This window comes from Manacus candei, unplaced genomic scaffold (assembly GCF_025592945.1).
Source record: "Manacus candei isolate 608988 ecotype Guabito, Panama unplaced genomic scaffold, ASM2559294v1 h1tg000023l, whole genome shotgun sequence".
Classification (NCBI taxonomy): domain Eukaryota; kingdom Metazoa; phylum Chordata; class Aves; order Passeriformes; family Pipridae; genus Manacus; species Manacus candei.
Window position 1 is genome coordinate 780,806 of NW_026138071.1, and position 26,330 is coordinate 807,135.

The window sequence follows — 26,330 nt, forward strand, 5'->3', positions numbered from 1 at the left end:
GACGGGCTGTGTGTACAGGACGGGCTGTGTGTACAGCGATGCTTCTGCGAGCCTCACGCGGTTGTAATGGAGTGACACCGCGTCCCTCGGTGAGGTGAGGTGTGCGGGCAGCTCCGAGACACGAAAGGGATTAGAAAGCCCAAGAACTGTCAGGAGGAGGGCGATATCCCGGTCTGAGGGTGTTTGGGGTGAGTTTAGCCATGGATCCCCATGGTTTCACATTTCTGTTGGTGGTTTCATGCAAACACACAAAAGCCTCGTTAAGGGTAGATGCAGCAATCCTGGAAAACTGAAGAACATCGGTCTGTTAGACATTCCAGGACCTTAAGGCTTTGTCCTCTCTTAACCCTTTGAAGAACATTTAGTGCGTTGTTGAAGTTGGTGAGCCATGATGGCAGCATCTCTGTAAATTAAGCCAGGAATCCTTTGAGAATATGTCTGCCAGCACCTTTTCAAACCCTGCATTCCCGATGGGGAATACTGACCAAGAGAAGGAGGGTGGCAGGTGTGTATATTAAAATTGAACAACACAAATGGAAAGAATTTTTTTTAGCAGGCTTTTGTCCAAGTTTGGTTGGTCTCACTACCTCAGAAGAAATTTACTGTTGTTCACAACAATGCAGCTCCTCTTACACATTTTCTGTTGCAAGTGGAAAATAAGTGCTTGAAGCTATTGAGTGGAAAATATTATCGAGGCCAGGGTGCCAGTAGCACGTTATTTTAAGCTTCTTGCTTATTTATTATTTAATACTGCAAAACCCATAAATCAAACCAGCACTTTATGAGCTTGAAGCGACTCTCAACTTGTGCCTGGAAGATCTAAAGCAGACTAGAAAACCAGACAAATACCAGAGATGAGACCATAAAATGTAATGGGGGAGGTGGACTAATGATTTAGCTTTGGAACTGTTGAGTGCTGCCTGCTTGAGGGCTGAAAAACCCAGCATGGCTTTTGAATTCAGTACTTCTTCCAAAAGTATCTACTCTTTTTCTCCACACAGTTCTCCAGTTCATACAGAGCCAAGGGCTGTGTGCTATATTTACAAAGATAAATTCTGGTGGATGGATTGTGTCTGGTGTCTTTATTATATCATGTTTGCACTTGCTGTTAGAGAAGTTTATGTTCCGATAACTGCATACTTAACACAGGATCTGTAACGCCCACGGCTTTCTGGGTTTACAGTTATCTTCACTAAACAAATAACCCAGATGATGCTATCCAAACAGAAGATTCAAATGCCAGTTTTCTTATCCCTCATATTAATATTTAAAAATTTAAATTTAATCTGCAAGTTAACAACCCAAACACCCAGGAGAGATTGGAAGAACATCTTGGCAGAAATCGGTTCGGATAGTGAAATTATCAGAAGTACCTCGTCTCCTTGTCTGTGTTGGGGGACATGGAGGGAGAGAGAGATGTTTTACATAGACCTGAAAGGAAAATGTCCCCAGTAAGCCTTAGAACAGATGAACATGCTCGAAGTGCTAGGCCTTGCAGTGAGAGCGTGGTTTCATGGAATCTCTCTGTCCTCATACTTGGCACACACAGAGTAATCCTCTTTAGCAGGGAAAAAAAGTAACTCCTCTCCTAAATGTTTTTAGGCAGTTTCAGGCAGCAGATGTTACCAGTGCAGGGGAAGACATTGTGATTATTATGTTGTCTTCATTTGACCCCAGACACTGAGGATTTTTAGTGCCACTGAGACCCTGTTTCTGCCCTGACATGGATGAAGTTCAGTCAGCCTCCACAGACATCACTGTTGCTAGGAAGACCTTCAGGAAAATACCAAGTGTCCTTTTGGGCAGCCTCGTGGAGGAACCTAAAAAAAGACCTGCTGTCCCCAATCACCTGCTGGAATCAAGTAAGTTTCTGCTCTCTGACTGTTCCCCAACCTTGGAGCAATCCTAAGAAGAGGCACTTGGCTGTTATTTTTTTTTTTGCAACTCACAGGCAAAACTCCCATCCTGTTGCTTAAGTTGCAGCTTCTAGTGAACCCACACTATAGGAGAGCTAGTCAGGGAAGAAATAGTGGCTGTACTGATTCTGGCTGACCCTGAAGCTTTGGGATGGCTTGTTGAAGCCATGATGCTGAGAGGTAAACTGGTGTCAAGATCATGGCTCTGCTGGGGTTTTTAAAAATTCATGCCTACTTAACAGGAGAAATAGTCTGTCTCATTTTTTTCTCTGTAATATATTGGGTATAGCATCAATAGACTTAATCCATATAAGTAGCAATCATCATGTGTATTTCACCTGGTCTCCTTTTCTCCCTGTTTTATGATCTACAGAGATTTATTCAGCATTTCAGAGGAGCAAGGTTGTACGGGCTGAGCCTGCTGTGCTACACTATGGAGGGTATGAAGTTGGAAAACATCACCAACAGACACTGGTAAGTGTCAGAGCAGGGATCCTCTTGGGTCTCATAAAAGGACAGCAGAATCTGAGCTGACTGCTTGTGGTCATGAGGCCTTTGCTCTGTGGAGTGCTCTAAAAAGCAGCATTTAGAATGTGTGGCCCTGTGGTAACAAAACAGACGAGTACCAGCCACGCCGTGTGCAGCACCCTCCTTTACACTCTGTTTTAATTTCTGTTTCCCGTGTCTGCAAGCAGTGTAAGTGATATGTGACTTGCACATCATGAATGAAGAGATTCATGTTTCAACTCCATAAGAAGCTTGTTTTCAAAATGCCCTTGGCCTGTCACTGCATCTGGAAGCACGTTCACTGTTGGGAAAGTTTTGAAAGTACCTTTGGCCTTCTGCCAAGAACAATTTATTCTGAGGAAGGAAACTCAGTGCGTAGGTTTGATTACCTTTCCTTGGGAATGGTTTGGGTATTTCTTCTCTCTGTTTTCCCTCTTCTGCCTTCTTTATTTATATGGTAAATGTGTTGAGGCAGAGGTTGGGTAGTTATGGGGGACTGGGTTCTCCAGATATAATGAAAATAAACAAGATGCAGGAGGTTTTACAGGCTAAACTGTCACTATCCAAAGGTTTGTTACTTTGTAATCCAAAACAAAAACATGGAGTATTACATGATTCCTGTTGTTTCAGACCTCTCTAAAAATGGTTAGATGATTGCTTCATTTTTTGTTCCTCTTGCCCATAAGCAAAACATGATCAGAATTCAATTCAACAGTAGCATTTCTTTTAGCAAGACTGTTGTTCCTTGGTTAAGAATTGTGACTTGTTTCCAAAGAATAAAAATGCAGGATGTAAGGTTTGCATAATTTTCTTTTAAATTCAGAACATATTCAGAATTATTTCTATTAAAATAAAAATTATTACTTCTTTGCTATGGAGAGTTTTACAAAAAGTACAGTTCTCAATTGACCTCTTATATTTAAAGTGCTTTGTGGTTTTGTTTTTCTTTTGTTCTACAGAAGCTGACAAATATTTCTGCCAATGCAATAAACCTTCACATAATACCACCCCAGACAATGTATTTTCAGATCAAATACAGCAAAGCAGTAAGTGTCAGAAAGCTTTCACACTGCCCTTTGCATGCAGCACCGGTTTTGTGTCATATAAGCAGCTTTTACATGCCTTTTATCTTGTTTTGGTCCATTTCTAGCACCGGCTTGTCCCTGGTTTGTCATATGTGGTGACAGTTGATTTTTGTCCTGATGAGTGGCGGTATTACTATGACTGCATCCGGATTCACTGCAAGGTGAGGATTTATCACAGAATATAGTTAAAGTTGTGATGGAATGAAACAACTATTTGGACACAATGACAATGACAAAGGTATAGTTAATATTCTAGAGTCACATGGATTTATTCCCAGTAAGTCTTGATTGGAGTATTTAGTTTTAAGCATCTAAAATTTTCCTCTGTAAAGATCCCAGAGCTGTGGCTAAGATTATATTACTTATTCTGCTATTCTTTGCCAGTAGACCAGTTTTTGTGCCACACTGATGTAATGTCTTAGCTGAGCAGGCTCAGAGGAGCTCGGGAGAGTTGCATAAAATATGAAAACAAATGTATACTAAGGAGAAACACAGTGATAATCTTGAAGATCTTTTATGCCCACTTACTGGCCAACTACTAGAGAAACTTCTTATTTCCATAACAAGCTAGAGAAACTTTTTATTTCCATAACAAGCTGAGAAACTTAGGACTGTTCATCCTGGAGAAAATAAAGTTGTGTGGAGCTCTCATAGCAATCTTCCAGTATCTGAAGGGGACCTACTGGGAAGCTGCAGAGGGACTGTTCATCAGGAACTGTAGTGATAGGACAAGGAGTAATGGGTACAAACTGAAAGAGGGCAAATTCAGGTTAGATATTAGGGAGAAGTTCGTTACTTCGAGGATGGTGAGGCCCTGGCACGGATTACCCAGAGAAGTTGTGAATGCCCCAACTCTGGCAGTGTTCAAGGCCAGGTTGGATAAGGCCTTGAGCAACCTGGTCTAGTGAGGGGTGTCCCTGGCCATGGCAGGGAGTTGGGACTAAATGATCTTTAAGGTCCTTTCAACCCTTAACGTTCTATGGTTCTATGATTTATTCATTGTAAGACATAAATATTTGCATCCGTTTGTTTGTTTGCTTGCTTGCAGGGAGATGATAACTTGGTTGTTCCCATGCATGCTTATCCTGCTATGAATGTTGTAGAATTTCCAACGTTCATAAATCTGTCTGATGTATCAATTGGTCAGAGGTGAGTTAAGGACAGACATTTGTCCACATTTCATGAGGCATGCCCAAACCCAGAAAAATCTCATTTTCCTCTATTTGTACAACTTAATGTCTTAGAAGCTTTAAGGAAGTAATCTACCATCTGGACTTCAAAATAATCCTGTACATGAACTGTTTCAGGTGCACATTCTCAGTAAAGTAAATACTGTGCGAAGTTAACATGTAGAGATGGAACCAGATTTTCATTTAGACTAAAGCAGTGCTGACTCACCTCATTCATTATATGGCGAAGCAGTATGGCTGCTGTTTGTAATCTTTACACTCCCAAGTGCTGTGTCTTTTTAGCATTATTAGGTCGTAAGTGAATGGATCTTCCTTTCAAGATAAAGGGTTCTGGAAATGAAGGTTTGGTTGGTGTAAGTTCTGGAAATGAATGTGTGGTAGGTGTTAAGTGCTAGCAAATAGCTTACCTTAGTCCAGACACTGATCAGTCATTAGATTTGCTTCTTATTTTTAAAAATATTTAAAGTGATCAGATGTGAAGCTCTGAATGGCATAGCCTTCATCTCACTTTGCCTGTTGCATGGATGTTACACTGACTGTTTTCACTAAGTAATCGGTAGTAGCTGTTGATAGGAACTGGGAAGGGGAAAAGGAGAAGGCAGATCCTGTTAATTAGGGTTTAGTTCTGCAGGATATTGGTTATATTAGTTGTATTCATGGTTGTTAGTGTAAAGATTTGAGTGAATTATAGGAACTGAAGGTCTTAGCTAGGTTTTGTAGCCTGTGAGTTGAAAGTATCTCATGAATTCTACTGAAATATGAATTGGCAAGGCACATAGAAGGAAAATTCTGCCCACTGAGTCCAGCATTGCAAATGAATATTTGTGTCTTTTGGGTTTTTTTAATCCCTTTTAATCTGTTAAACTCTAGTGAATCCATCAGGAGTTGTTGTTACAGCTTTCTCACAGGACTGAACACAACTCCCGACTTTTTGGATGCCTTTAGGCATGATGTGATTCTGGTTATTTGCTCCATTTTAGTGCTGAAATATACAGAATTTTCATGTTCCCAGAATATAGAGAAGATATTAGAAAGAGTATAAAATATAATTTTAAATAATGGGAATTTTTTTTTTTTAACACAGCAGGGATGCATGCTCAGAGATAATCCTGAGGGAATTCGGAAGAGTTCTTGAAAAGAAAACTCATAGTTTCAAACCTGAATTTTCTACCAGTATTTTTCATCATTAAGCTATTAAAAACTTCCCTAAAAATGAAAACTCTCTGAGGTACTTGGTACTGTACAGAACCCAAGGGTCTCTGGGCTCAATCCATAGCCGGTGAGGTCAATGGAAAAACTGCCTATTAATTCCATAACTGTAGAATAAAATCTATATTCTATCACCCAGTATTCTCCTTAGGTACAGAAGGTCCATCAGGCAACAGGTGGCATAATTGTCTTGGTTTTAAGGCACTTTGGTTACTGTTCAAGCTCCACTATACACTGAAACAAATTGCCTGCCCCGTCTGCTGTTACAACTTCTTCATGAACAGGTCATATTAAGGCAGAGAAAAAAGGGCTTTGCTATCATTGCTTATTTCCTTAGGCATTTCAAAATGTTCTTTCCAAAAGAACATTGTGTATAACATGCATTCTTTGCTAATCAACAGGATAGGATTTCAGTCAGGCAGTTAATAAAAAGCAGGAGTAAACCTGGGTAAATTGATCTTGATTTGCAGGATGAGGGATGGTGTTACACCAATGCTTTTGTGTTTCAGTTTGATTTGTGAAAATACATGCTTACAAAGACAAAGCAGCTTGAAAAGATGTGTGCTAATACTCTTCATACAACTTGCATGAGACATAAAGGGCTTTTATGAAAATCAGGCCACAGCATCATTATTTCTGCAGTGGTTAAAGCCCAGTCATGTGTTGGAGTTTTCAACACTTTTGAGGACTGCACAGTCTTTTCTCATCATCTTTCACAGGGAGGGCCATGGGAAAAGGCTGATTTGTGGTTCTGTGCTCATTGTTGCTCCAGTCTGGATTGTTTGTACTTGCTAGATATTAGAGTTTGTAAGAATTTGAGGATACACAGAAATAAATTCCAAAAAGTAGGTTTTTAAAATTTTCTGTAATCAGATTCTGTATGGGTAGGAGAAAGTAAGTCAAGATGTAAAATGTTCAGTTTTCAGATCAAGATTTAGCTTTTGTTTCCTCAGGAAATGAAAGATTTGAAATATTTTGCTATTTTGGAACAGTGAGGAATTATAATTTTCACATTAATAAGTAACCCACTCCTCTGAACACAGATAATTTAGTGCATGTTGTGTATAATATTATTTCCCAGCTTGTAATTGTAGTTTCATTAATCTCATTCTTCTTTTCTCTCTTTTCAGTAAGGAGTATGTTATCCCGTTGCAGTGCAGCTGTCCAATAGATTTTGAATTCCACATTGATATTATTCAGCCTCACAGAGCCTTCACTGTCCAGCCAACATTTGGTAGACTGAATTTCTTTGAAATTCTAAATGCTAAATCTGTATTTATTAAGTGCAGTTACTTGTGACAGTGTAGTCAGTGCTGTACAGAAAAAAACTTTGCCTCAGGGTTTTTCCAGGTAAATGCAGCCACTCATATGCAGCTTCATGGCAAAGAGCCATCAGTGGCTGGTAGATTTCTTTTGGTAATGCCCAGCTACAGACCTCTGACAAAATATGGGATGTTCCAAACAGTCCATCTGGCCTTTGTCTTCCCAGAAGAGTATCCCAGAAAAAAATATCAACCCAGTAAAACTTAAGTCAGAAATTTTGGTAACCTGAAAAGGAGGTACTGAAGGCCATCTGAAAAGTACAAAAACGTTTCAACTCCTTCTCAAGCCACTGAGCTCAAAGATCAGCAATCAGAGAATCACATGATCATTTAGGTTGGAAAAGACCTTAACCTAACACTACCAACAGAGTTCACCTTCAAGGATGAAATTCTTTAGCAAATTGTATACACATACAGGAAAAACCCAAACCCAACCCAATGAAACTAACTGGGGTTTACAGGTTGCAGAAAGACGGGCAACGGTCACTTGAAAGAGATGAGAAATTAGTCTTTCTGATGAGCAGAATAAGGTCCTTGTTGCAGAAATGTTGAGGAGTCCCTGTATCCTGGGATTGCACTGAATGTTTAGGGGTATGAATAGTGGTTAAAGTGGTTGAGAAAATAATGCAAAAGGTAGTAAGGAAATAGGGTCAAGTAGAGATAGGTGATGCATCAAATCCAGGTGAGTCTCCCCACTTGGAAGAGCACAGAGGAATATGTTTACAAGGCTTTGCTCGTGAAAGCAGAAAGTGATGAAGACAACACTAGCAGATGCAAGTGAAGAATGTCCACATGTAAACAGACAATCGTTTTCACAGCAGTATGAAACATTACAGCCCGCCTGTCAAATCTTTCTGCTATTGCAAAATATCTTCTATTATCTGGCAATGGACATAGTTCTTGAAAGACACTGAGACCTGAAATATTTTCCATGCCTACTGCCAACCACTCACAGATTAAATTGTTTAAAAAAAAGATAACCCAGAATCAATTTCAGCATATGTAACTGGGCTCATGTTATATGGACTCTTACTGGTTTTCTCCTCTCATCACAGGAATCATTCCAGGCAATGAAAAAGTGAAAGTAACTGTGAAATATTCCCCATTTGAGTATGGAACAGCACAAATGGCAATGCAGTTACGGATTTCAGAGTTTCGCTCGAAACCCTATGTGTGTGTATTCACAGGAACATCAACACCACATCTGGGTCTCATGTATGTGTGGCTGACTGATCTTTGAGCTCCTTTGCCCAGTTCCAAAAAATACCTATGTAATAGGATGTCATATCATTTTGCTGTAATAGTTTTAAGCATTTGTATCTTTGGAGACTTAAATTGCACTAATGTAATTTGACTGCTAATACATATACCTGCTCTGCTACATCATTTACTCAGAAGTGGAACTACCAAAACAAATATAACAAGAAGTTACGTGTTCTTAAAGAAGTATTGAGCATCCTCAGCTTCTGTTGTTCCTCCTCTTTATTATTTTTATTGTTGAGGCCTTGCAAATGCAGGGAGTTGTGAGCAATGAGGCCTTTTGGGCTATACTTAATTTTTTTGTGAACACTGAACATTAAAAAGTTTGGTTCTGGTCATTATTTGGGAGAGAAATTTCCAGTTTCTTTCTATACCTAAAGGGGGTGTAAATGCATGTACTAGACCTATATGCTGTTTCCAGAGTACCTGTGAGAGCAATATCTGTTCTTTTGACATCTAGAAAAGAACATTTTGACAAACAACAAAGTCATCCAGCAAAAAAAGCTGGGTCTGCAGGAAAATTCATGGTGTGGAGAAGAGACCAAGTCAGCCAACCACGATCGAAGCCTATTCAAAAGGTAAAGGTGTGAAAAGACAATAATTACAAGTACTTTTCTGGGCTGGAAATCTTTCATGTTTCTATTTCTTCCTGTTAATTTATATCTCATAGGAAATTGAATACCAGAACCTCAGATTCCCCACAGACTTGTCAAATCCGCATGCTGTAGCTACTGTTTTGATACAGGAACCAGGCAAATTGAAGATTAAGGACTTAAAAGAAGGTAAAGTATATTAAGCAGCATAAACTTGGTCTTAGCATTATTTGTAGTTTTCTGATGAGGAGCTTTGCTTCAGAATTGCTGACGTGATGTGACAGTAGTTTCTGTGAGAAATCTCACCTTAGCTTTATGTATTAGTGGGTTCAGTTACCATGATGGATAGATTTCACAATTAAAAATCCAATCTAGTTTGAGGTGTGATATGGCTTTTTGATATTCCTGCAGCCCTTTCCCAAGGCAGAGAAGGGGTAAAAACCAGACAGATGAAGGAAGCTGTATTTCAATTAAAAGTCAAACAAAATGTTGAGGAAGAGGAAGCAAATCATCTAAAGTGGTAAGTGTTAGTTAACCACATTATCAAGACTGGGATTTACTTAACTAAGACCTCTGTGAATGATGTATGCAGTATCCACTAGTGCATAATACTGCCATTTTTTGTCCCAAGAAGGCTTGTTTTACAACTAAGTTACTGTTGTTTCATTTAATTTTTTTCTCTTCTGCCCAAGAGCAGTCTCAGTAGTAATCCACAGTAGTAGTATCCAATGAGGTCTTTGATTGTGTTATGGTTCCATTCAGAAAGAAACCTGCTGAAAACCTTGTTCACCCAACCTTTTTCTCAGGCATCTCATCTTGTGCCCTTAAGGACAAAGGAAGATTTTGTCATGGTTGTCAATAAATCAAGACTAAAATGAATAGTGGAGTGAAGAGAATTACACTTGGAAGTGTTCAAAAACATGTCGATGTGGTGCTGATAGATGTAGACATGGTTTAGTGGAGGACCTGGCAGTGTTAGTTTAATGGCTTGACTCAGTGATCTTAAGTCTTTTCCAGGCTTATTGATTCTGTAATCCTAAATACATCAAATGGTGTAAAGCAAAACATGGTTGGATGTGTAAGCACACCATGGTTTTGTTTGAAATCCACAGATCTGCTCTTACGCTGAATGTCATGGACACCTAGGCACCTTAGGAAGAGGAGAGTGAGTCTGTTAGCCTTTAAACAAAGCAAACTATGCATTAAGTAAAAAAATTTCTTGCCTCCACTATTAATGCAGGCAGGTTCATAAGGGAGAAGATCCAGTCTCTGAGGAATTTAAAAAAGAGATTATTGAAAGACGACAAAGGGAAGAAGAGCAATACAAGGTTAGTCTTTGATGTTTTTTCTGTAAATTTAAAACCAAAGTTATACTTTCAGATTATGCAGTGCACTAGTGAATTGTAGCAAGCTCTCTACATCTTCAGTTTTTCGTCATACATCAATGCAAAGCTGTACTAGCTGTGCTTGTTACTGCAGTTATATCTTTATTGTACCTGTTTCTGATGTGGTTTTATCTTGGAGGTAGACAGAGAGAAGAGTAAGCTATTCATGGAAAGGTAACTAGATCTTTGGCCAACCTAGCAGATTTGCACCCAGTCACATCACAGTGCCACATTCCAGCACGATCCTGTCAGCACTGTGGCTGCATCCAAACTTCTGTTTATTTGTAGCTCTCTGAAGAGCTGATGTCCTGAATGACTCACAGTCAAAGAGAGAGATGCAGTCAGTACTCTCACGCAGAGCCATGGGGAGATAATTCATCCAGTTGTTCTGCACCTTCACCATCTCTCTCTTTGGTTTCTTCCACTCACTCCAGACTGCAGGTCATCTTCCACAGAGGTGACAACAACAATAAGCAATACTTGGTGGCAGGAAATATTTTTCCATGTGGCACAACCCTCAGAGACAGGTGGGGCTTGTCCCTCTTATCCTGCCTCATGGATATTCAAGTAGCTTCTGACATCCCACTGACTTCCAAGGAACTGCTTGCAGGAGTAAAATTATTTACAGACAGGATAAAGGCTTGATTTATACAATGAATTCGGCACAATTAATTAATTCAAACATTTTATTTAATAGTAAAAGGGAGGAAGTGAGTAAAAAAAAAATCTAAATTGTGAGATTGTTATATCACTGAATTGATGTATATTAACTTTGTTTAGAAGCATTTATTTCCTTGCCTGCTGATTCTGGCTATGCAATGCAAACCATGTTTCGCTAGGACAGAGATCTGATTGAAACTCAGACTCGAAAAGACATTATTTTACTTTGTGTGACTTGCTCGAGGGTTGCAATAATCACTCTCTAAAAGGGAATTAAGTCTATGTTTTGTTGATGGACCTCCAGAACGTTTCATTGCAACTGAGTTTCACTAATTGTAAGGGAGGAAAGAATTCGCTGGATGCTTTGTGCTAATGTGATTGTTCTTCCTGGTGACAAATTAGATCCAAAGAGGAGACCCTATCATAGAACAGGAATTTCAAAGGAATGAAGTAGAAGTTTCCTTCAAACGTGTTACCCAGCATGTTGGCCAGGTTTGTACATACATTATTATAGCCTGCTATATGTTATTATCACCTACTAGGCTACCAAACAGCCATAGATGTTTGACATTGAATACTTTTCCTCCTAATGTTCCTATTTCTGTGTCAGTGCCTTATTTCCCATTTTACTTTTAGGTAGGGCAAGCATCATGCTGCTTGCACAGCTCATGTTCTGATGTTCTGATCTAATATGAGAGTCAAGAGGAAATCTGCAGGCCTAACCTGAGATTTATATTGCTTGTTTCTCTCCGGAGAAGCTTTCTCTTGCCTGATTGTAAGGTTAAGCTTAAATCATAAGATTTGCAGCCTTTACCTGCAGGTCAGATTGACAGGAACCTTTCTGGTACTTAGATTTTTTTACTCCTTCTCTGTGGCATCTTTCACCCTTCTTTAGTATGTGCTATCAGCCATTATTGGAGAAGGGATACTGTTTTTGCTGGGCCCCTGGTGTGAGTCCTTATAGCTACTCCAGCTTCACATCTGTGCAAGATGAAGTCTATATTTGGTAGAGACCCTGTCCATTCTCTCTGCTGTCCAACTGCCTGTGTAGTGCACTTAAATCATAGTATGTGTCTGCCATTTGTGTGGATGCAGACCATGCAACGTTACCTCTGCATTCCCTATACCACATCTGCAAGTATTTGGTGATTACTTCCCACTAAGCCCCTTAGTGAAGGCTTCTGGTTAAATGCCAGTACTGCAAATGCTTTCACTTGACTTACGTTCAGTATTTAGGAATAACATATGGATGCAGGCCAAGGAATGGCTTGAGCTGAAGGAAATTTCTCCCTTATCCAGTTGTAAAAGGAGTTGTCCTTTTTCTTTTCTGTTTCCTTTAAAAGAAAAATACCATGCAGCATCCAAGTGTCCAACCCACATTTGACTTGCTCCGTAATGACCCCTGGGACAACAGAAAGAGGATGTTAAGGAAATTCCAACAAGCAGCATACAAGGTAAAGTGAACAAACAGAATGTGGTGTGGTGGCATGATGCCTTGGAAATAGCACAAAAGAACATGCAAACAGACACATAAGGAGTGTTCACAGCTAGCTAGGGATTTGATAGTTTGATAAATATGGCCCTACCTCAACAGGAAATAAAGATATGGAGTAAGTTTTGTATTCAGCTGGTGCTTCATATTGCAATTGAGACTAAATAAATGCAGATTTTTTTTTTTTAAATAAAAAATACTTCTGTGCAAAAAAGAGAAAATTTCAAAATGCATATAGAACACTGTACCCAGTTTTGGGCACCTGGTACAAGAAAGACATCAATAAGCTGGAGTGAGTTCAGTGTAGAGCCACTGGGGGGTCTGGAACACTCACTCGGTGAGGAGACAATCTGGAGAGGGAAAGTAGAGGCAGAGAGCAGCACCTTCCAACAACTCTGAGGAAGTTACTGATAATGGAGCATCCTGGCACTGGTGCATGATGGGAACATGGGAAACAATGGGCATAAATTCAAATAAGTGAGGTATAGACCTGGAAGCTAAAGTCTAATCAGTTAAATCACTTATTTCATTGGGTTTAAATATTAACTTGCTTCTCCACTGCTGTTTCTCCAGTAAATCTCAATGTAGCAAGCAAGATGGAAATGTCCTGCTCTCCTAGTGTCCAGTTTGGATATTCTCCAATCTATTCAGAATATTGAGGTCTTGAAATGAAATGCTCTTTCCTGTAAGATAATTTGCTGTAAATGGCCCCTTCTGGTATTAAAACCTAGAGCTCTTCATTGTTATCCTGTGATATATGGGCAAATTACACAGTGCAGATTGCTACTTACTCTCCTTGTTCTCAGAGCCACAAATACGGCCCTGATCAACTGGCTGTTCACTCATTGTTAAATCTGTGTATGCCAATAAACAAGCTGAAGGATTAGGACCTAGCCAAAAAACCAGTCTGATTAACCTGTAAGGCTAAATTAAGGTTTTAACTGTATTTGTTGTGTGATGTCATTGTAGAGTTGAGATCCATTCTACATCTCTCTTTCCCATTGTCTCCCTCCTGAACAGAAAACTATATTCTAAAGTAGAGATATCTGAGTGAGCTCTGTAGAATAAATACAGTTTTAACACACACAATATATTTCTATGGCTGTAAATCTCAGTCTTCAACTTAACATTAAATTTGAAAATCATTCTCTCAGATTTTGATTCAGGCTCGGCTGAATCGTTTATTGCTTCTGTTCAGTGGACTGACCAGTGAGGCCAGAGGTCAGGAGGAAGGGTCTGTGTCTGGTAAGGATTAGAAGAACAGTTTGATATTTTGACTGTGGGCTGTGATAATTCAGGTTGTGCTGCAGTGTGCCAGGTTCATTACATATAAACATACAGACAGAGTCCTTACAAAGGAGTCTTCCAGAGAAAAAGAGAAGTGTGACAAGGTAGACTCATAAAGTGATTTGGATTGGAAGGGACCTTTAAAGGTCATCTAGTTCAATCCACCTGCAATGAGCAAGGACATCTTCAACCAGATCAGGTTGCTCAGAGCCCCGTCCAACCTGACCTTTAATGTTTCCACCACCTCTTTGGGCAACCTGTGCCAGTGTATTATCACCCTTGTTGCAGAAAAATGTCTTCCTTATATCTAGTCTGAAACTACCTTCTTTTAGCTCCAAACCATTATCCCTTGTCTTATTGCAACAGCCCTGCTAAAAGGTAGAAACAGCTGTAGTCAAAACACATCTATTTTTCATACATATTATTTCCTAGATTTAAAAAATGTGATTAACTCTTCTTAGGCACCTTATCTACTTAATAACAGGGCAGAAGCTGTGAATTCTCCATCAATGGAAGTGTTCAAGGTCAGGATGAGGCTTCAGACAACCTGATCTAGTGATAGATGTGCTGGCCCCTCGCAGGAGGGTTGGACTAGGTGATCTTGAGAGGTCCTTTCTATCCCAAACCCTTCTACATATAGCCCGAGGAAGAATGGAAGGGCAAACAGGAGTATATGAGAAATAGGCAGATGAACAGATCAGGCAGAGCCCAAGAGTCAGAGACAGGATAAGAAGAACTTACTGCATGTGGGATAGAAGGGGGAAAGACTCCAGAATGTGATGAAGGCAGGATGTCTGAACTCAGGCAAAATGAGGCAGTAGGAACCATGAGATACGTGGCCAGTACTGGGTTCAGTTTTTTCCTCATCTCTTTCTCATGTAAGTGCTTTTAATCAATCACTTTTCTTTTTACTGAATTGCAAATGCTGGCCTGGAAAACTCACTTGTTGCTTAACAGTCATAGAAGGAAAGTGGCCTTGGATGGGAGTCATAGTTGGGTATATGGGGGATAGAAAATAATTTTTGTCTCTTATCTCCCACTCCCACACACAATTTGACAACTGCTGAGACACATCTTTCCATATTGGGCCTTTTCCTGCTTTTGCAAATAGGCACATTTAATTCCCAGTATGCAGGAGTTGCAGGGATGCTGCAAATAGATGTAATGGCATTTAGTGTAAGAGAGACCTCTGACTTATCCCTTGCTGAGCAGAAGGAGATAGAGAACCAACCTGGAACGACTGGGCTGTAATGTCCTCTCAGGAAAGGGTAAATTAGATCTGTCTGCTAGTCAAGGTATCATGCTTCATATCTTGTAGATGTGACATTTAAAGCCTTTAGGAAGTATTACTTTACTTTTTAATATTAAAATTACTAGACACATCCTGTTTTAGGAAGATGTTAAATACATTTTGTGGCTTGATTCTATTTTTGAAACAGTGTATTAAGATAAATTATGAAACTTTAATATTTGTTTTCCATTAATGACAGAAACCAGGAGTTTCAGCAAATCAAAGAAGAGTGAAGAATGTAAGGGCCTTTCTTCCAGCATATCTGAAGATCTTATATTACCTTTTGAATTCCCCTTTTGCAGTTCCCATGAACAAAATGATGATTTGGTGGGTATAGTAAGTAAAATGTTGGTCAACACTCAAGATAGGATTTTGTTGAAGATATTGACCTGGTACTGCCTTTATTAAAATTTCACAACATGACTGGTTCTCACAGATTAATTCAGGACTTGGTATTTTTTAAGGGTACTGCTGAAAACAGTAAAAAAAAATCTTTGCATTCTATAGTTCTGAGCAATATATTAATGTTCAGAGTTAGTTAACATCCATGATTTTGCAGAAGAAAAGAAAGAAAAAATAACTGAAATCCCAAAGTCCAAGAAAGAACAGCAGAAATATCAAACTGTATAAAATAAATGTTTGCATAACTATTTCCATATGTTTTCAGTTAGCTGTGCTGATGGATTGCTGCCAATGCAAAACAAAATGCCCACCATATTCCTGGTTTTTAAATACTGTTTTCTTTCAGGCACCTGATGCTCTTGGCCTAGTTCCTGTTGGATCTGTGGATGTGAGAGTCAGACATATTCTTCCTTATTATGACTTGAAGGTGAGTTAGCGCAGCTCCCTCAGCTGTATCATGTTTCTCTCTTCTACCAGTCCAGTTAGATGTTTTCTTCCTGATTCAGTGGCCTCTGTGCAGCCCAGTAAAAATGCTTTGTGTGTCTGTGTGATTAGCATGCTTGTATTAAAAACATCTCACCTGTTTCCACAAGTAACAAGCTTATAGTCAGAATAGTCCCCTCTCTCCAGACAGAAAGATGAGTCACCTCAGCTGAAACTATTATATCTCAAACATCAAAGTCCTTCTGTGAATGAGGATGCTGTGAGCCCTGCACACCACACAGTTTTTTCTTTTGTTCTGGAGTTTTATAAAAGTGACACAATAAAAATGTCCTTCCTTTTAGAAAGTAATGGAAGTCTTCTGTTTAACTGGCATCCAGTTCTGCATGCTTAGTTCCTTCATAGGAAATACGAACATCTCCTTCTTGAAATATTTAATTTTTTTTCAATTTTATGAGTATAGAAACTTTTTTCTCCTGAATTCTAAACCCATTTCTCTCCAATTTTTGAATAGCAAAAGATCAAATTCTGCATCCCATCAAATAAATATAATTCCTTAGGTTCAAATCCATGCAGATTTTGGGTCAAAGTACACTTTCTTTTTATTCAGGTGATGTGACAAGTCTGGAAACTTTCTTGTAGCATCTTTTCCCCTTACTGCACATTGCTTCATCTGTCAGTGTTACACCCATTACTCACACAGCCTTTTGCATCCCATTAAGTGCAGAATATTTGATCAAGAAACTCTTAAATCCATTATCTTTCACAGAAAAGCAAGAATGAAAATATTCTCTTATACCCTTATTCAGTTTGTCCTGATGAATTATGCCTTCTCAAAGTTTTGATCATATACCATGTTCCAGAATGGCGATCCAAGTATCCTTTACCACAGAGGTGTGATGTGTCCGTGATAAAGCCGGAATGTTCCGTTCCATCTGTGAGTTAACCAACAGTGATTATTGTCATCTCCTGCAGCACATCTTTTTTCTTTGCACTTAGGTTCCTCAGCATTCCAACATTATGAAGTATCAACCTTTCTGTACACACTATGCAGCCACAAGTTACAAACCTCGAGAACTTTCCCGGCCACTGAGGCAGGGAGCCCAGGTAACAAATCACCTCAAAATCACACTTTGCTGAAGTCACTCCAACCCTACAGTTCTACAATAATTTGATTAATTTTGTCTCAGCATTTTATACTGAAAAGCTTACTACATTCTGAAAACCTTTGATGTCTGTGTTTTTCAAGGATGAATTGATTCAAGTAGCTCCTTCTGCTGAGGGGCAGCTTGACCTGGTCTTCCAGAGGACAGACTTTCACAAACCACCCCCAGGAGAGGATTTTTACAAACCATCCCCAGGAGAGGATTTTTACAAACCATCCCCAGGAGAGGATTTTTACAAACCACCCCCAGGAGAGGATTTTTACAAACCATCCCCAGAAAAAGTAGCAGAAAGAGATATCAGCCTCTTAAAACTGGTTCCTCCCCGAGCTTTAGTCTACCCTGCAGAGAGCAACCCACTTCGCATTTTTGTAAGTAGATGTTGACTTCCACAAAGAACCTAGGAAAGGAAGGAAAGTGTATTTGTTTCATCAACAGCCTCATGTGGAACTGATAGGCAATTTTCTTACTCAGATTGGTATATAAAACTATACAGAGTGAGAGTAATCCTTTGTGATGCAAGCTCTGGTAGATAGGAGTCACAGAGCTCATCTCAGTGAGAGAGGGAACTTTTCACTTTAGGATGGGTTTTGACCAGTTTAGGGAAGGGATGATAAGGCAAAATTGCCAGTGAAAGCAGAGAACTGGAGACCCTTCCAGTCTGACACTCCACAAATGTTGAGTGATCACAGAACTCCCTGGAACACCATGGAGCCCCTTCCTTCTTCTCCACTTGTTTCCCCATTTGGATGCCAGAGGAAAAGGCATGATCTTGGCATCTCAGTCCTTCTATAACCTCCTGCTCTTGCCCAGATAGGTAGGACAGTCTTTTCCTGCTGTTCAGCTGGGGGCCTGCAGTTCTGCCTGATCCTTGGGGAAACAGAATAGTGAAGTCAAAATCTGCTCACAATGCATCCTGCTGCCTTATAGTTTCTAATAATTCTCAGAGCATCCCAAAGCACATTTCCAAATTATTAGGCACAGAGATTCAAAAAATCCCCATCACATGCTGTGCGTGGGAGGACTTTCTGTTACTTACTTGTTGTGTAGATTGTGCTACTTGGCTCCAGCTGCAGTTTCCCACACAGTGCAGCTCAGCCTGCAGGTGCCTGAGGTGTCTCTGAGCAGGCAGAGGCAGCTGTAGAGCTCAGTGCAGTGCAGTGTGTGGGTGCAGGCAGATCTCCCAGCCAGTGTGGCACTGTGCCTGGCTTGGGCGGCTCTGTCTCTCAGCATTTCTTAGTTGCAATGGCCCAGAGCCCACTGTGCTGGTCTGGTGATCTTGGCATAACATGTATGTATAGACTTGTCCTCACTGCCTGCAGCCAGGACTCCAGTGAACTTTCTGATGAGATCTTCTCTGCATCTCTTTCATCCCTCTGTCATGTCATAAGAGCCAGGCACAGCCTGATTCCACACTACCCAGCATTAGGCTTTATCCAGAGACAGATGCTAGTGCAGGGAAATTGATGGCAAAATGCTCACTAGCTTCCACAGTGAGTCCACTTTCCCTTTTTGGATTCTGTACTGTTCAGAGAAGCAGCAATGGATTTTAGAATAATTAGGCAATAGCTTTTTCTCCCAAGCTTCGAGACAACAGCTAAATTGCTGTATTTTAGACAGCACAGAGAATGAATGAACCAGACAGATTATAGGATGAGGGGAAGGGATAGGAAATGAAGGATCACACCAAACAAACAGTCACAATGAGAGAAGGCTGTGAATCTGGGGACACTAATTTTAAGAAATGAATTTTCATGAATTTCATTCTTTATGGTGCTCAGAACAATTTATTAAAATAATCTCTTCATTGTTTTTAGAACCCTGCTCCAGGATTAGTTCCATTTTTACTTCCATTGCCCTATTGTGAATCAAATATTGAATATCATCTTTGTCCTCATCCAAAATACACCTTTACCAAGGAATGCCCCAAAGGATCCAGTATTCCGATCACACAAAAGAAATTTCTGCATCACAAGGTATGGCCTTTTGGGTTTACTGTATGAGTATCTGGCTTGGGTATGTTCTTGCTGAGAACTTGCTCTAAGGAATCAAAAAGGAAGATGAAGTCATCCTAAATAGAAGATATTTTCAAATAGAAATTATGCATGCACTTAAATATGGTCATGAATATGACATGGGTCAGAATAACTAGTTCTAATAACTCTTGTTAGGCTTTATCCATGTCTCTTATTTATCCCAAAGTGTTTCTTTGCTCCTTCTGTCTTTTTTACTGTCTATTGTACTTTCACAATGTACTAACAATGATGGGAGGATCTTTGAAATATTTAGCTCTCCAGATTCAATTCTCAGCCAAGAAGTGAGACGCTCTGCCCTGCAAACCTCTCTCCCCACTGCATTATGTACTAAAGGTCTGATTACTGTAGCACTTGTCATTTCAGGAAGTGATTTCTGGAGTAATGGAATGGAGGAAATTCTCACCACTGGTGTATTCCACTTTTTCTAACGTTCCCACATTGACAAATACAGCACCTAGGTAAGAAAGAATTTGAATATACAGTGCCTCTACCCTGCACTAGTTTCTGTTGCCTATAAGTATATTGACCAGTTACTAGTCCCACCGATGAAAATGGGCCTATGGGTGTAATAAATTGCTGCTCAGAAATCCAAAACCAACAGGAAAAACTCCTACTGAACTCCTTGGAGGGTGGGTTAAGAAAAATATCATTAGGGGAAATGCCTAGCCTGGGAAGGAGAGTTCCAGTCTGTGCTTTCAATGACATCTCTCCTGGAAGCTTGTTGTCTCAGTCCTAGCAGACCCTAGGAGGTACAAACTCTGTCTGTCCTGCAGGAGTATGAACAGTAAAACCTTTATTGTATGGACACTTCTACCCAGTGGTAACCAATATCTCTCAGGCTCACATTCCCTTGTATCACAGCAGTTTCTGGTGTACTCAAATTTTCCAGGAATATTTAAAAGTACCTCATCTTTATTGTAACCGTAACTACTGTGAAGCTTCAAAATATAAAAAGTTTAGTGTAGAGTAACTGCACTAATACCATTAGCATTAGCAGCTTAAACTAATACCATTTCCATCACAGGGATCCTTACAGTTTAGATATGCTTCCAAGAGATGTACCACCAGTGCTGTCTGACTTACCCGAGAGAGACAAGGAGAACGTGATTGATCAGTAAGCTTCTCCTCTATTCTGTACATGTTGTGATTGACTATGTGTTAACCACTTGTGTGGATGGGTGTAAATGTGTCTCGAGGGATCCTCAAAGGCAAAAGCACAAAGTCCCTCTTGCATAAAACATACCTTTGTTTTGTTGGCTAAAAAATACTTTTAAAAGGATAAAGGTCAATTGTTTGTCATCTTTACTAATTTTTAGTGAGACAGATGAGGCTGAGTTTGAAATGATTCTTACTCCAGAGATGGTGAGGGCTGAATTTCCACAGATTGGTCAGGCACTCACAGAAGAAGACGAAGAGGAATCGGCAAAAGAAGAAAGGTAGGTATAATTTTAAATTAGGAGAGAGGAATAGGAAGGAACCTGAAGTCAAGCATCCCCTTCAGAATTGCATAGAAAGTCATACTGAGATGCTCTAGGGGTTCCATCACAAGTGGGATGTAGATCTGGTACTTTTGAAAAAATTTGCACTGCAAATGCAGTCTCTGGATTTTACTTCAGAAAGCAGCTGTGAATGTGACACATTGGCTTGCATGTCTCTTGTTTGGTAGTATCAACATGATTTAACACTTGAGGCAGTTTTCTTGCCTTCTCAGAGATATTCAGCATTCTTGGACCAGTGACTTTTTCTTTTCAGTGACCCTTTTGGTTAGATATTTATTAATGCTGGCAGAGGAAAGAGCCCTTAGAGTTTGCCCCTGGCGTGGTGCTTTTTACTCATAGGTCACATTTGCTGTGCTGTTAGAGCTTCACACTGCCCCAACACACATTGCAGCAGGTAGTATGGGTATGATAAGTGATTGCAGAGCAACGCAGGAGAAAGTGCTGAGCTCTAACCCTGTGTTTTCACAAATACCTTGTGGGACTTGGAGCAAGTGAATTAATCTTTCTGTCCAACAGTTGTCCCCTTGTCCCCTCTTTAAAATGGTCATGATGTGGCTTAGATGTCAGGATGAGCATAATAACCTTCAGAAACTTTCAGAGCCATCAAGAATATCTCCTTTAATTTTAGAGTGAAATAATTTGATTGACATTGAAATCCCGTGTAACTGGCAGCCATTAAACTTAAAACCAGTGCTGTGTGTTGTGAGGTCTCTGACAAAACACTGATTGCTGTATTGTGATTGCTACAGCATTGATTGAAGATAATTTGCTGTAAAAATGTAGATGTGTCAAACTCAGTGCTGTTCGTTACATTTTGTGACACTCTGCTTGTCAGAACATGGGGATTTGGGACAGCTTGTGGAACTAAAGAGTGACCTTTTTCTTCCACAGTAATACAGTGCTGGATGATGCTTCTCTTGGGTAAGTAGTTTTATAACCATAAGATTCTTTCTCTGTGAAGTTTTAGATGTTTTCATCAAAAATGAAAATACTTTTCTATATTAAACGACTCTGGGTATTAATATTTACTTGTTGAAATCTTCCCTATTATTTTGGCTCTGTAAAGAGGGAAACAAAAATTTCTTAGCAAACAATGAAGTCTCAATCCTTTATGTTGTCATTGGCAGGTTCTTTGTTATTATTGGTGGGGTGGTATTTACTAGATGACAGAGGATGTGCTGCTCCTCTATTACGGTTTCAGCATTTTATCCTTAGGGCAAATCAGTTTTTCATGTGGCTGCTCTTGTTCTGACAATTACAGCATGTGTTCCTTCATGGATAAAATGTAAAACTCAGTTTGTATTTACCTCTCAGATGGTTAACTTTCCTAACTGGCCAAACCAGGAGTGAGTGTTCTTTCCACAGTTTCACTGCTTTTCCAGTTCTGCATAAGTAATGGAATTGCCTCTGCATTCATTATTTAAAAAAAAAGAAATTGTGTGTCTCTTTCTTTGGATTTTTCAGCATTCCTAAGTAGTTTCCCTGGTTATTATAAATACAAATGATGTTTTCAATTTCTTGCAGAGACCTGCACAACTATCCGGATGGACATTTTCAACCCCAAAACAATGAGCTTGGAGAAAGGATTCAAAAACATGTGGAGACAATGAAGCTGAAAGCTCTTAATAAAACCCTTGTTCTGGGATAAGAGTAATTTTCCAAAGCCCATGGCTTGGCACTGCTTATCCTGTTAATGTACAAGGCCTTCTAAATCCCAGCTACATTTACTTTCGTTCAGTGAGGTCAGCAACTTCTTGTGCCAAAGAGAACTGCCAGTAATGCCACCTCTGTCAAGGTCTCTCACTGTGCCCATTACACCAAACACAATAATTACTCCAGTGAGAAACCTCAGCCTTGTACCTGTTCATTTTGTTCTGATATGAAGGACCAGAAAACCTCAGTACTACCATGTAATTTTGGTAATTAATTTACAGCCCACTACTTTCAAATAAAATGTGAAAAGACCTCATGACCAAATTCTTCTGAATTTGTTTTTTTCAGTTATGACCTGTCCTTGAATTTTTGCAGGTAAGTTGCTACATCTCAGACTTGACTGTAAACCATACACTCGAGACTTTTAATGAAAGGGAAGACTTGAACACCATTAGTGTCCACCAAGACAATGTCCAAGCACATCTCATTAGCTGTTCAGAGTTTCATTCAATGCACAGCTCTTTGCAAAAGGATTATGAATGAATTGCATACCCTTGTGAGAAACCTGTAATGCTCAGGGTGTATTCCCTAGAAAAGGAGATTTCTCAGCATATCACCTTGCAGCTGTCTCCTTACTTTTTTGTGGGAAAGCTGGGCATCAGGCAAAATTGGTTTTAACCATAGGAATTGATTGCTCATTTTGAAGAGTGTTCCAGGCTATTTGTGCTGAAAAGCACATTCTTCTATACTAAAAGGCATCGAAATTGCAGCAATACACACTATATTCCTAGAAACCATACTCCTTTCCAGGCATACTTAAAACCTTTAGGAAAAGAGAGTGATCAATGTAGACAAGCTGTAAAAAACCCAGGAAGATAGAAAATAGGAAAGTAGGGTGGAAAAGCAACAGGATAGCCTGTATTATACTAGCTACATGATATCTCTGCTCCCTTTGAAGAAATAAAAAGCTGGAAAGTTTCTGCTAACTGTCTAATTGGCAAGGGATTTGTTCAGAATGCAGGTCTGGATATCTGCAGATTTCTCTGACTACAAACAGTTGCTTGAACTTGTACACATGGTGTTTTCTTCTGTAGGTCCTGAGGAAAGCAGTTGATCTTTTAAGAGATGAGCTAAGAGTTGAGCATGTTTCTTAACATGACCATGACAAAAACATTCTCACATTTTACAGTGAAAACAGTTCACAATTCATAGTTTAGGTAAATGAAGCATAGGTAATTCTTAGGAACTGGTATCTATGAGCTAAATGTCTAATCTAGTTTAGTAAAGATGGAATAAGTGTTCAGAAACAGTGGTGATCAACCAAAGTTAATCTCTTTTTGTTACAGCAGTATTGTCTTTCCTTCCTTTTCCAGAACAGTTTCCTGGTCATCCCAATGGAAATTATTCATGCTCCTCCGTTCTCCAGTGGAAGACACCAGCCTTCAAAGAAATGAACCTCCTTTCTATTGAAGTGATCCTCCTTTCTCTGCCTTAGTGCTTTTATGGGCCAGGTTTCAGTGTGTAGAGAAGTGCATTGCCTTGCACTAAAATGTTCCTAGAATTCAAAGGTGCTCTTGGTAATGCACAGACCCCTGTGCCTTATATCCCTCCAGGATATCTCATAATAAAAGGCTGGCTCTTCTGGAGGTAATAAGCTCTCAGAGGCAATCCAGCTGAGTCCAAGAACATGAGATTTGGCTAAATAATTTGAAGTCTTAGGTTTTCATGAGACCTCTTAAGTCAGCCCCTGGTTGACAACTGAACAGTTTCAGAAATGGGGCATAAACCATAAGAATTAGAACCTGCAATTGGTGGTTTTTCACTGTTCGGTGTTACAGAAAATAAATCGGAATAAAAAGAAATGATGTTATGGAAAATGTGCCTCTGGTAACATTACCCAATGGACTGGAATATTTCTGATAGTTATTTTTATCTGGATTATAATTTATAATTGCTGAACCAGGGCATTAATTTTGGAGAACGGTTTTATGTATAAAAGATGTGCACAGTTTTCTCTGACAGACTTGTTAACAAACAGTTGCTTACAGGGCCTTCTAAAAGGATCGTTTAGCAGGATTCAATACCAATTGTGTGAAATGTCAACATTCAACATCAGTGCTATTTAAAAGAGCATTAGTGCAAACTCTAGCCTTAGGCTATGTTTTTATAAACTGTGGAACAGTTTATAAACAGTTTATTAAGATGTCTTTTAATGAGCTTTCTTATGCCTCTACTAAAGCTGCAGATCACCTTCTTTTGAATGTGCAGATTTTCACATACAGTTTGCAAACTAAGATCAATTAATAAATATATATGTAGCCAAATTTCCCTACATTCTAATGTTAATTTGTCGATTACCTTATTTTGGGAATCAAAGGGCTGCATTCTTACTGATGTGAGTAGGAAGGTAAGAATGTGTAAATTGATGTGCAGAATGTGACAAGTTTATTTCCAGTCACTGCAAGTAAAATTGCTGCTGTTTCCCTTGTTTGGAAAGGATTAATTGGCTAAATGACAATGCAACTGTTTTACCAATTAAGATATATCCATCTTGCCTGAAAAAAGCCTGTCCTATTAGCAAGGTTAATAAACACTGACTCACTCTTTAGCTTTTCTCCCTTCTATTACATAAATGAGCATTAAGCTCTAAATCAAATAAAAGGTCCATTTTAAAAATTAAGAAAATGTTAATGTGGAAATGATCTATGAGCTTAAGTGCTCAGTAACTGGGTTGTTAATCTCACTTACTGTTCCATGATGAGAGAAAATCCATCAGGATCTTTAAAATGTAAATTAATTGTATTTTATAAGAAGGCTGGGAGAAAAACAGCAGTGTGTGTCTGATGTAAAGAAATGGATGAAATTATATTTTCAGCTCATAAGAATAGTTCAGTTTCAGTTCATAAGAATAATAATGAACCCCAGACTAAAGAAATCTTGTTACCTTTGGATTTGTAATGCAAGGTTCAGTTATTCCAAACTCTGGTTGAAGATTTTTGTCTGGGCATTTATTTGGTCTTTCTTCTGCATAGGTTCCTTTGCCTTATGGAAACACCATGGATGCTTCTCTCCAGGTGTTTCACCATGGAGGATTTTAGCTCTTGCTGAGGCCTCTCCTGCTCTTCCAGTTCAGTTGGAAATAGGCAGCAGGTTTAGAATTTATTGCATGAGATATATGCAAATGATGTAATTTCCTTAGAAAGCTGGAGAATAGAAACTTCTGTGTGTGTTTGTGTGGATAAATTTCTTTGTAAATGTGACTGTGAAGTGCTGCTCTGCAATCTGTAAATGCATCATTTGTATGTTCCTGTAGAGACACAAACAGCTGATGTGCTGAGGGCCTCTATGACTTTTTAAAACCACAGCAGTTATCAATGTACCTAGGTTTTTCATAGAAGTTATTTTAAGGCAGAATTGGTTTAATAATTGTTTTTTCCTCCTCTGTTTTCTGCTTCTCCCACTGTCAGTCTATGCACAGAGTACCAACACTGGTTGTATGGAGTAAGTCCTCTTCTTCAAGCAGTTGCAGCTTGAAGACAACCTTCTCAAAATTTTGGGGGGTCTCTAGGTTTTTTAGGTTTGTTTTTCTTTCCTGAAATGTAATAAGCCTTCAGAGAGTAATTCTAAGCAGTGAGTAGTGTCTACAGATGTTTGGTCTGGTGGCACAAGTCAGATCTTCCAGCCTGAGCAACCTCTTTGGCCTTCTCTAGCTCTGCCTGCTGCCAAAGGGTGGTCAGTGGTAGCTACTTTGGAATAGGGCCTGGAGAGCCATCAGGAGTAACAATGCTGCAGTTCCTCTCTGGGCATTGTGGTTTGGGGTATTGTCAGTAGCAGGGTCTCTGAGTTGCTCAGAAGAGATCTGTTATTCCCAGGAATGCTATCCCATTCATTCTGCTCCCACAGACTGAAGGACTTGATCCAAAGTGTCTTATGATTCTT

The 26,330-nt window shown here is 39.5% G+C and overlaps 1 protein-coding gene across 3 annotated transcripts; it reads left to right on the top strand.

Annotated features, from left to right (window-relative positions):
- CFAP221 (cilia and flagella associated protein 221) lies at positions 1-25,276 on the top strand. Of its 3 annotated transcripts, XR_007904469.1 has the most exons (26): positions 7-188; positions 1,678-1,862; positions 2,290-2,390; positions 3,383-3,469; positions 3,574-3,669; positions 4,557-4,657; positions 7,038-7,141; positions 8,285-8,444; positions 8,950-9,067; positions 9,160-9,271; positions 9,494-9,602; positions 10,323-10,410; positions 11,530-11,619; positions 12,486-12,581; positions 13,774-13,864; positions 15,397-15,524; positions 15,946-16,026; positions 17,040-17,147; positions 17,290-17,574; positions 19,021-19,179; positions 19,603-19,697; positions 20,264-20,353; positions 20,556-20,675; positions 21,630-21,659; positions 22,263-22,766; positions 23,765-25,276. XR_007904469.1 is itself a non-coding variant. In XM_051787045.1 (25 exons), exons 2-25 carry the CDS (start codon positions 1,724-1,726, stop codon positions 22,384-22,386), a joined length of 2,712 nt encoding a protein of 903 aa, XP_051643005.1. In that variant the 5' UTR covers positions 1-94; positions 1,678-1,723; the 3' UTR covers positions 22,387-22,949. The 3 variants fall into 3 exon arrangements, 2 of the variants coding, with proteins under 2 accessions (XP_051643005.1, XP_051643004.1); XM_051787045.1 differs by lacking the exon at positions 23,765-25,276 and having other exon boundaries at positions 1-94; positions 22,263-22,949; XM_051787044.1 differs by lacking the exon at positions 23,765-25,276 and having other exon boundaries at positions 22,263-22,949.
- Positions 25,277-26,330: the final 1,054 nt, after the last annotated feature.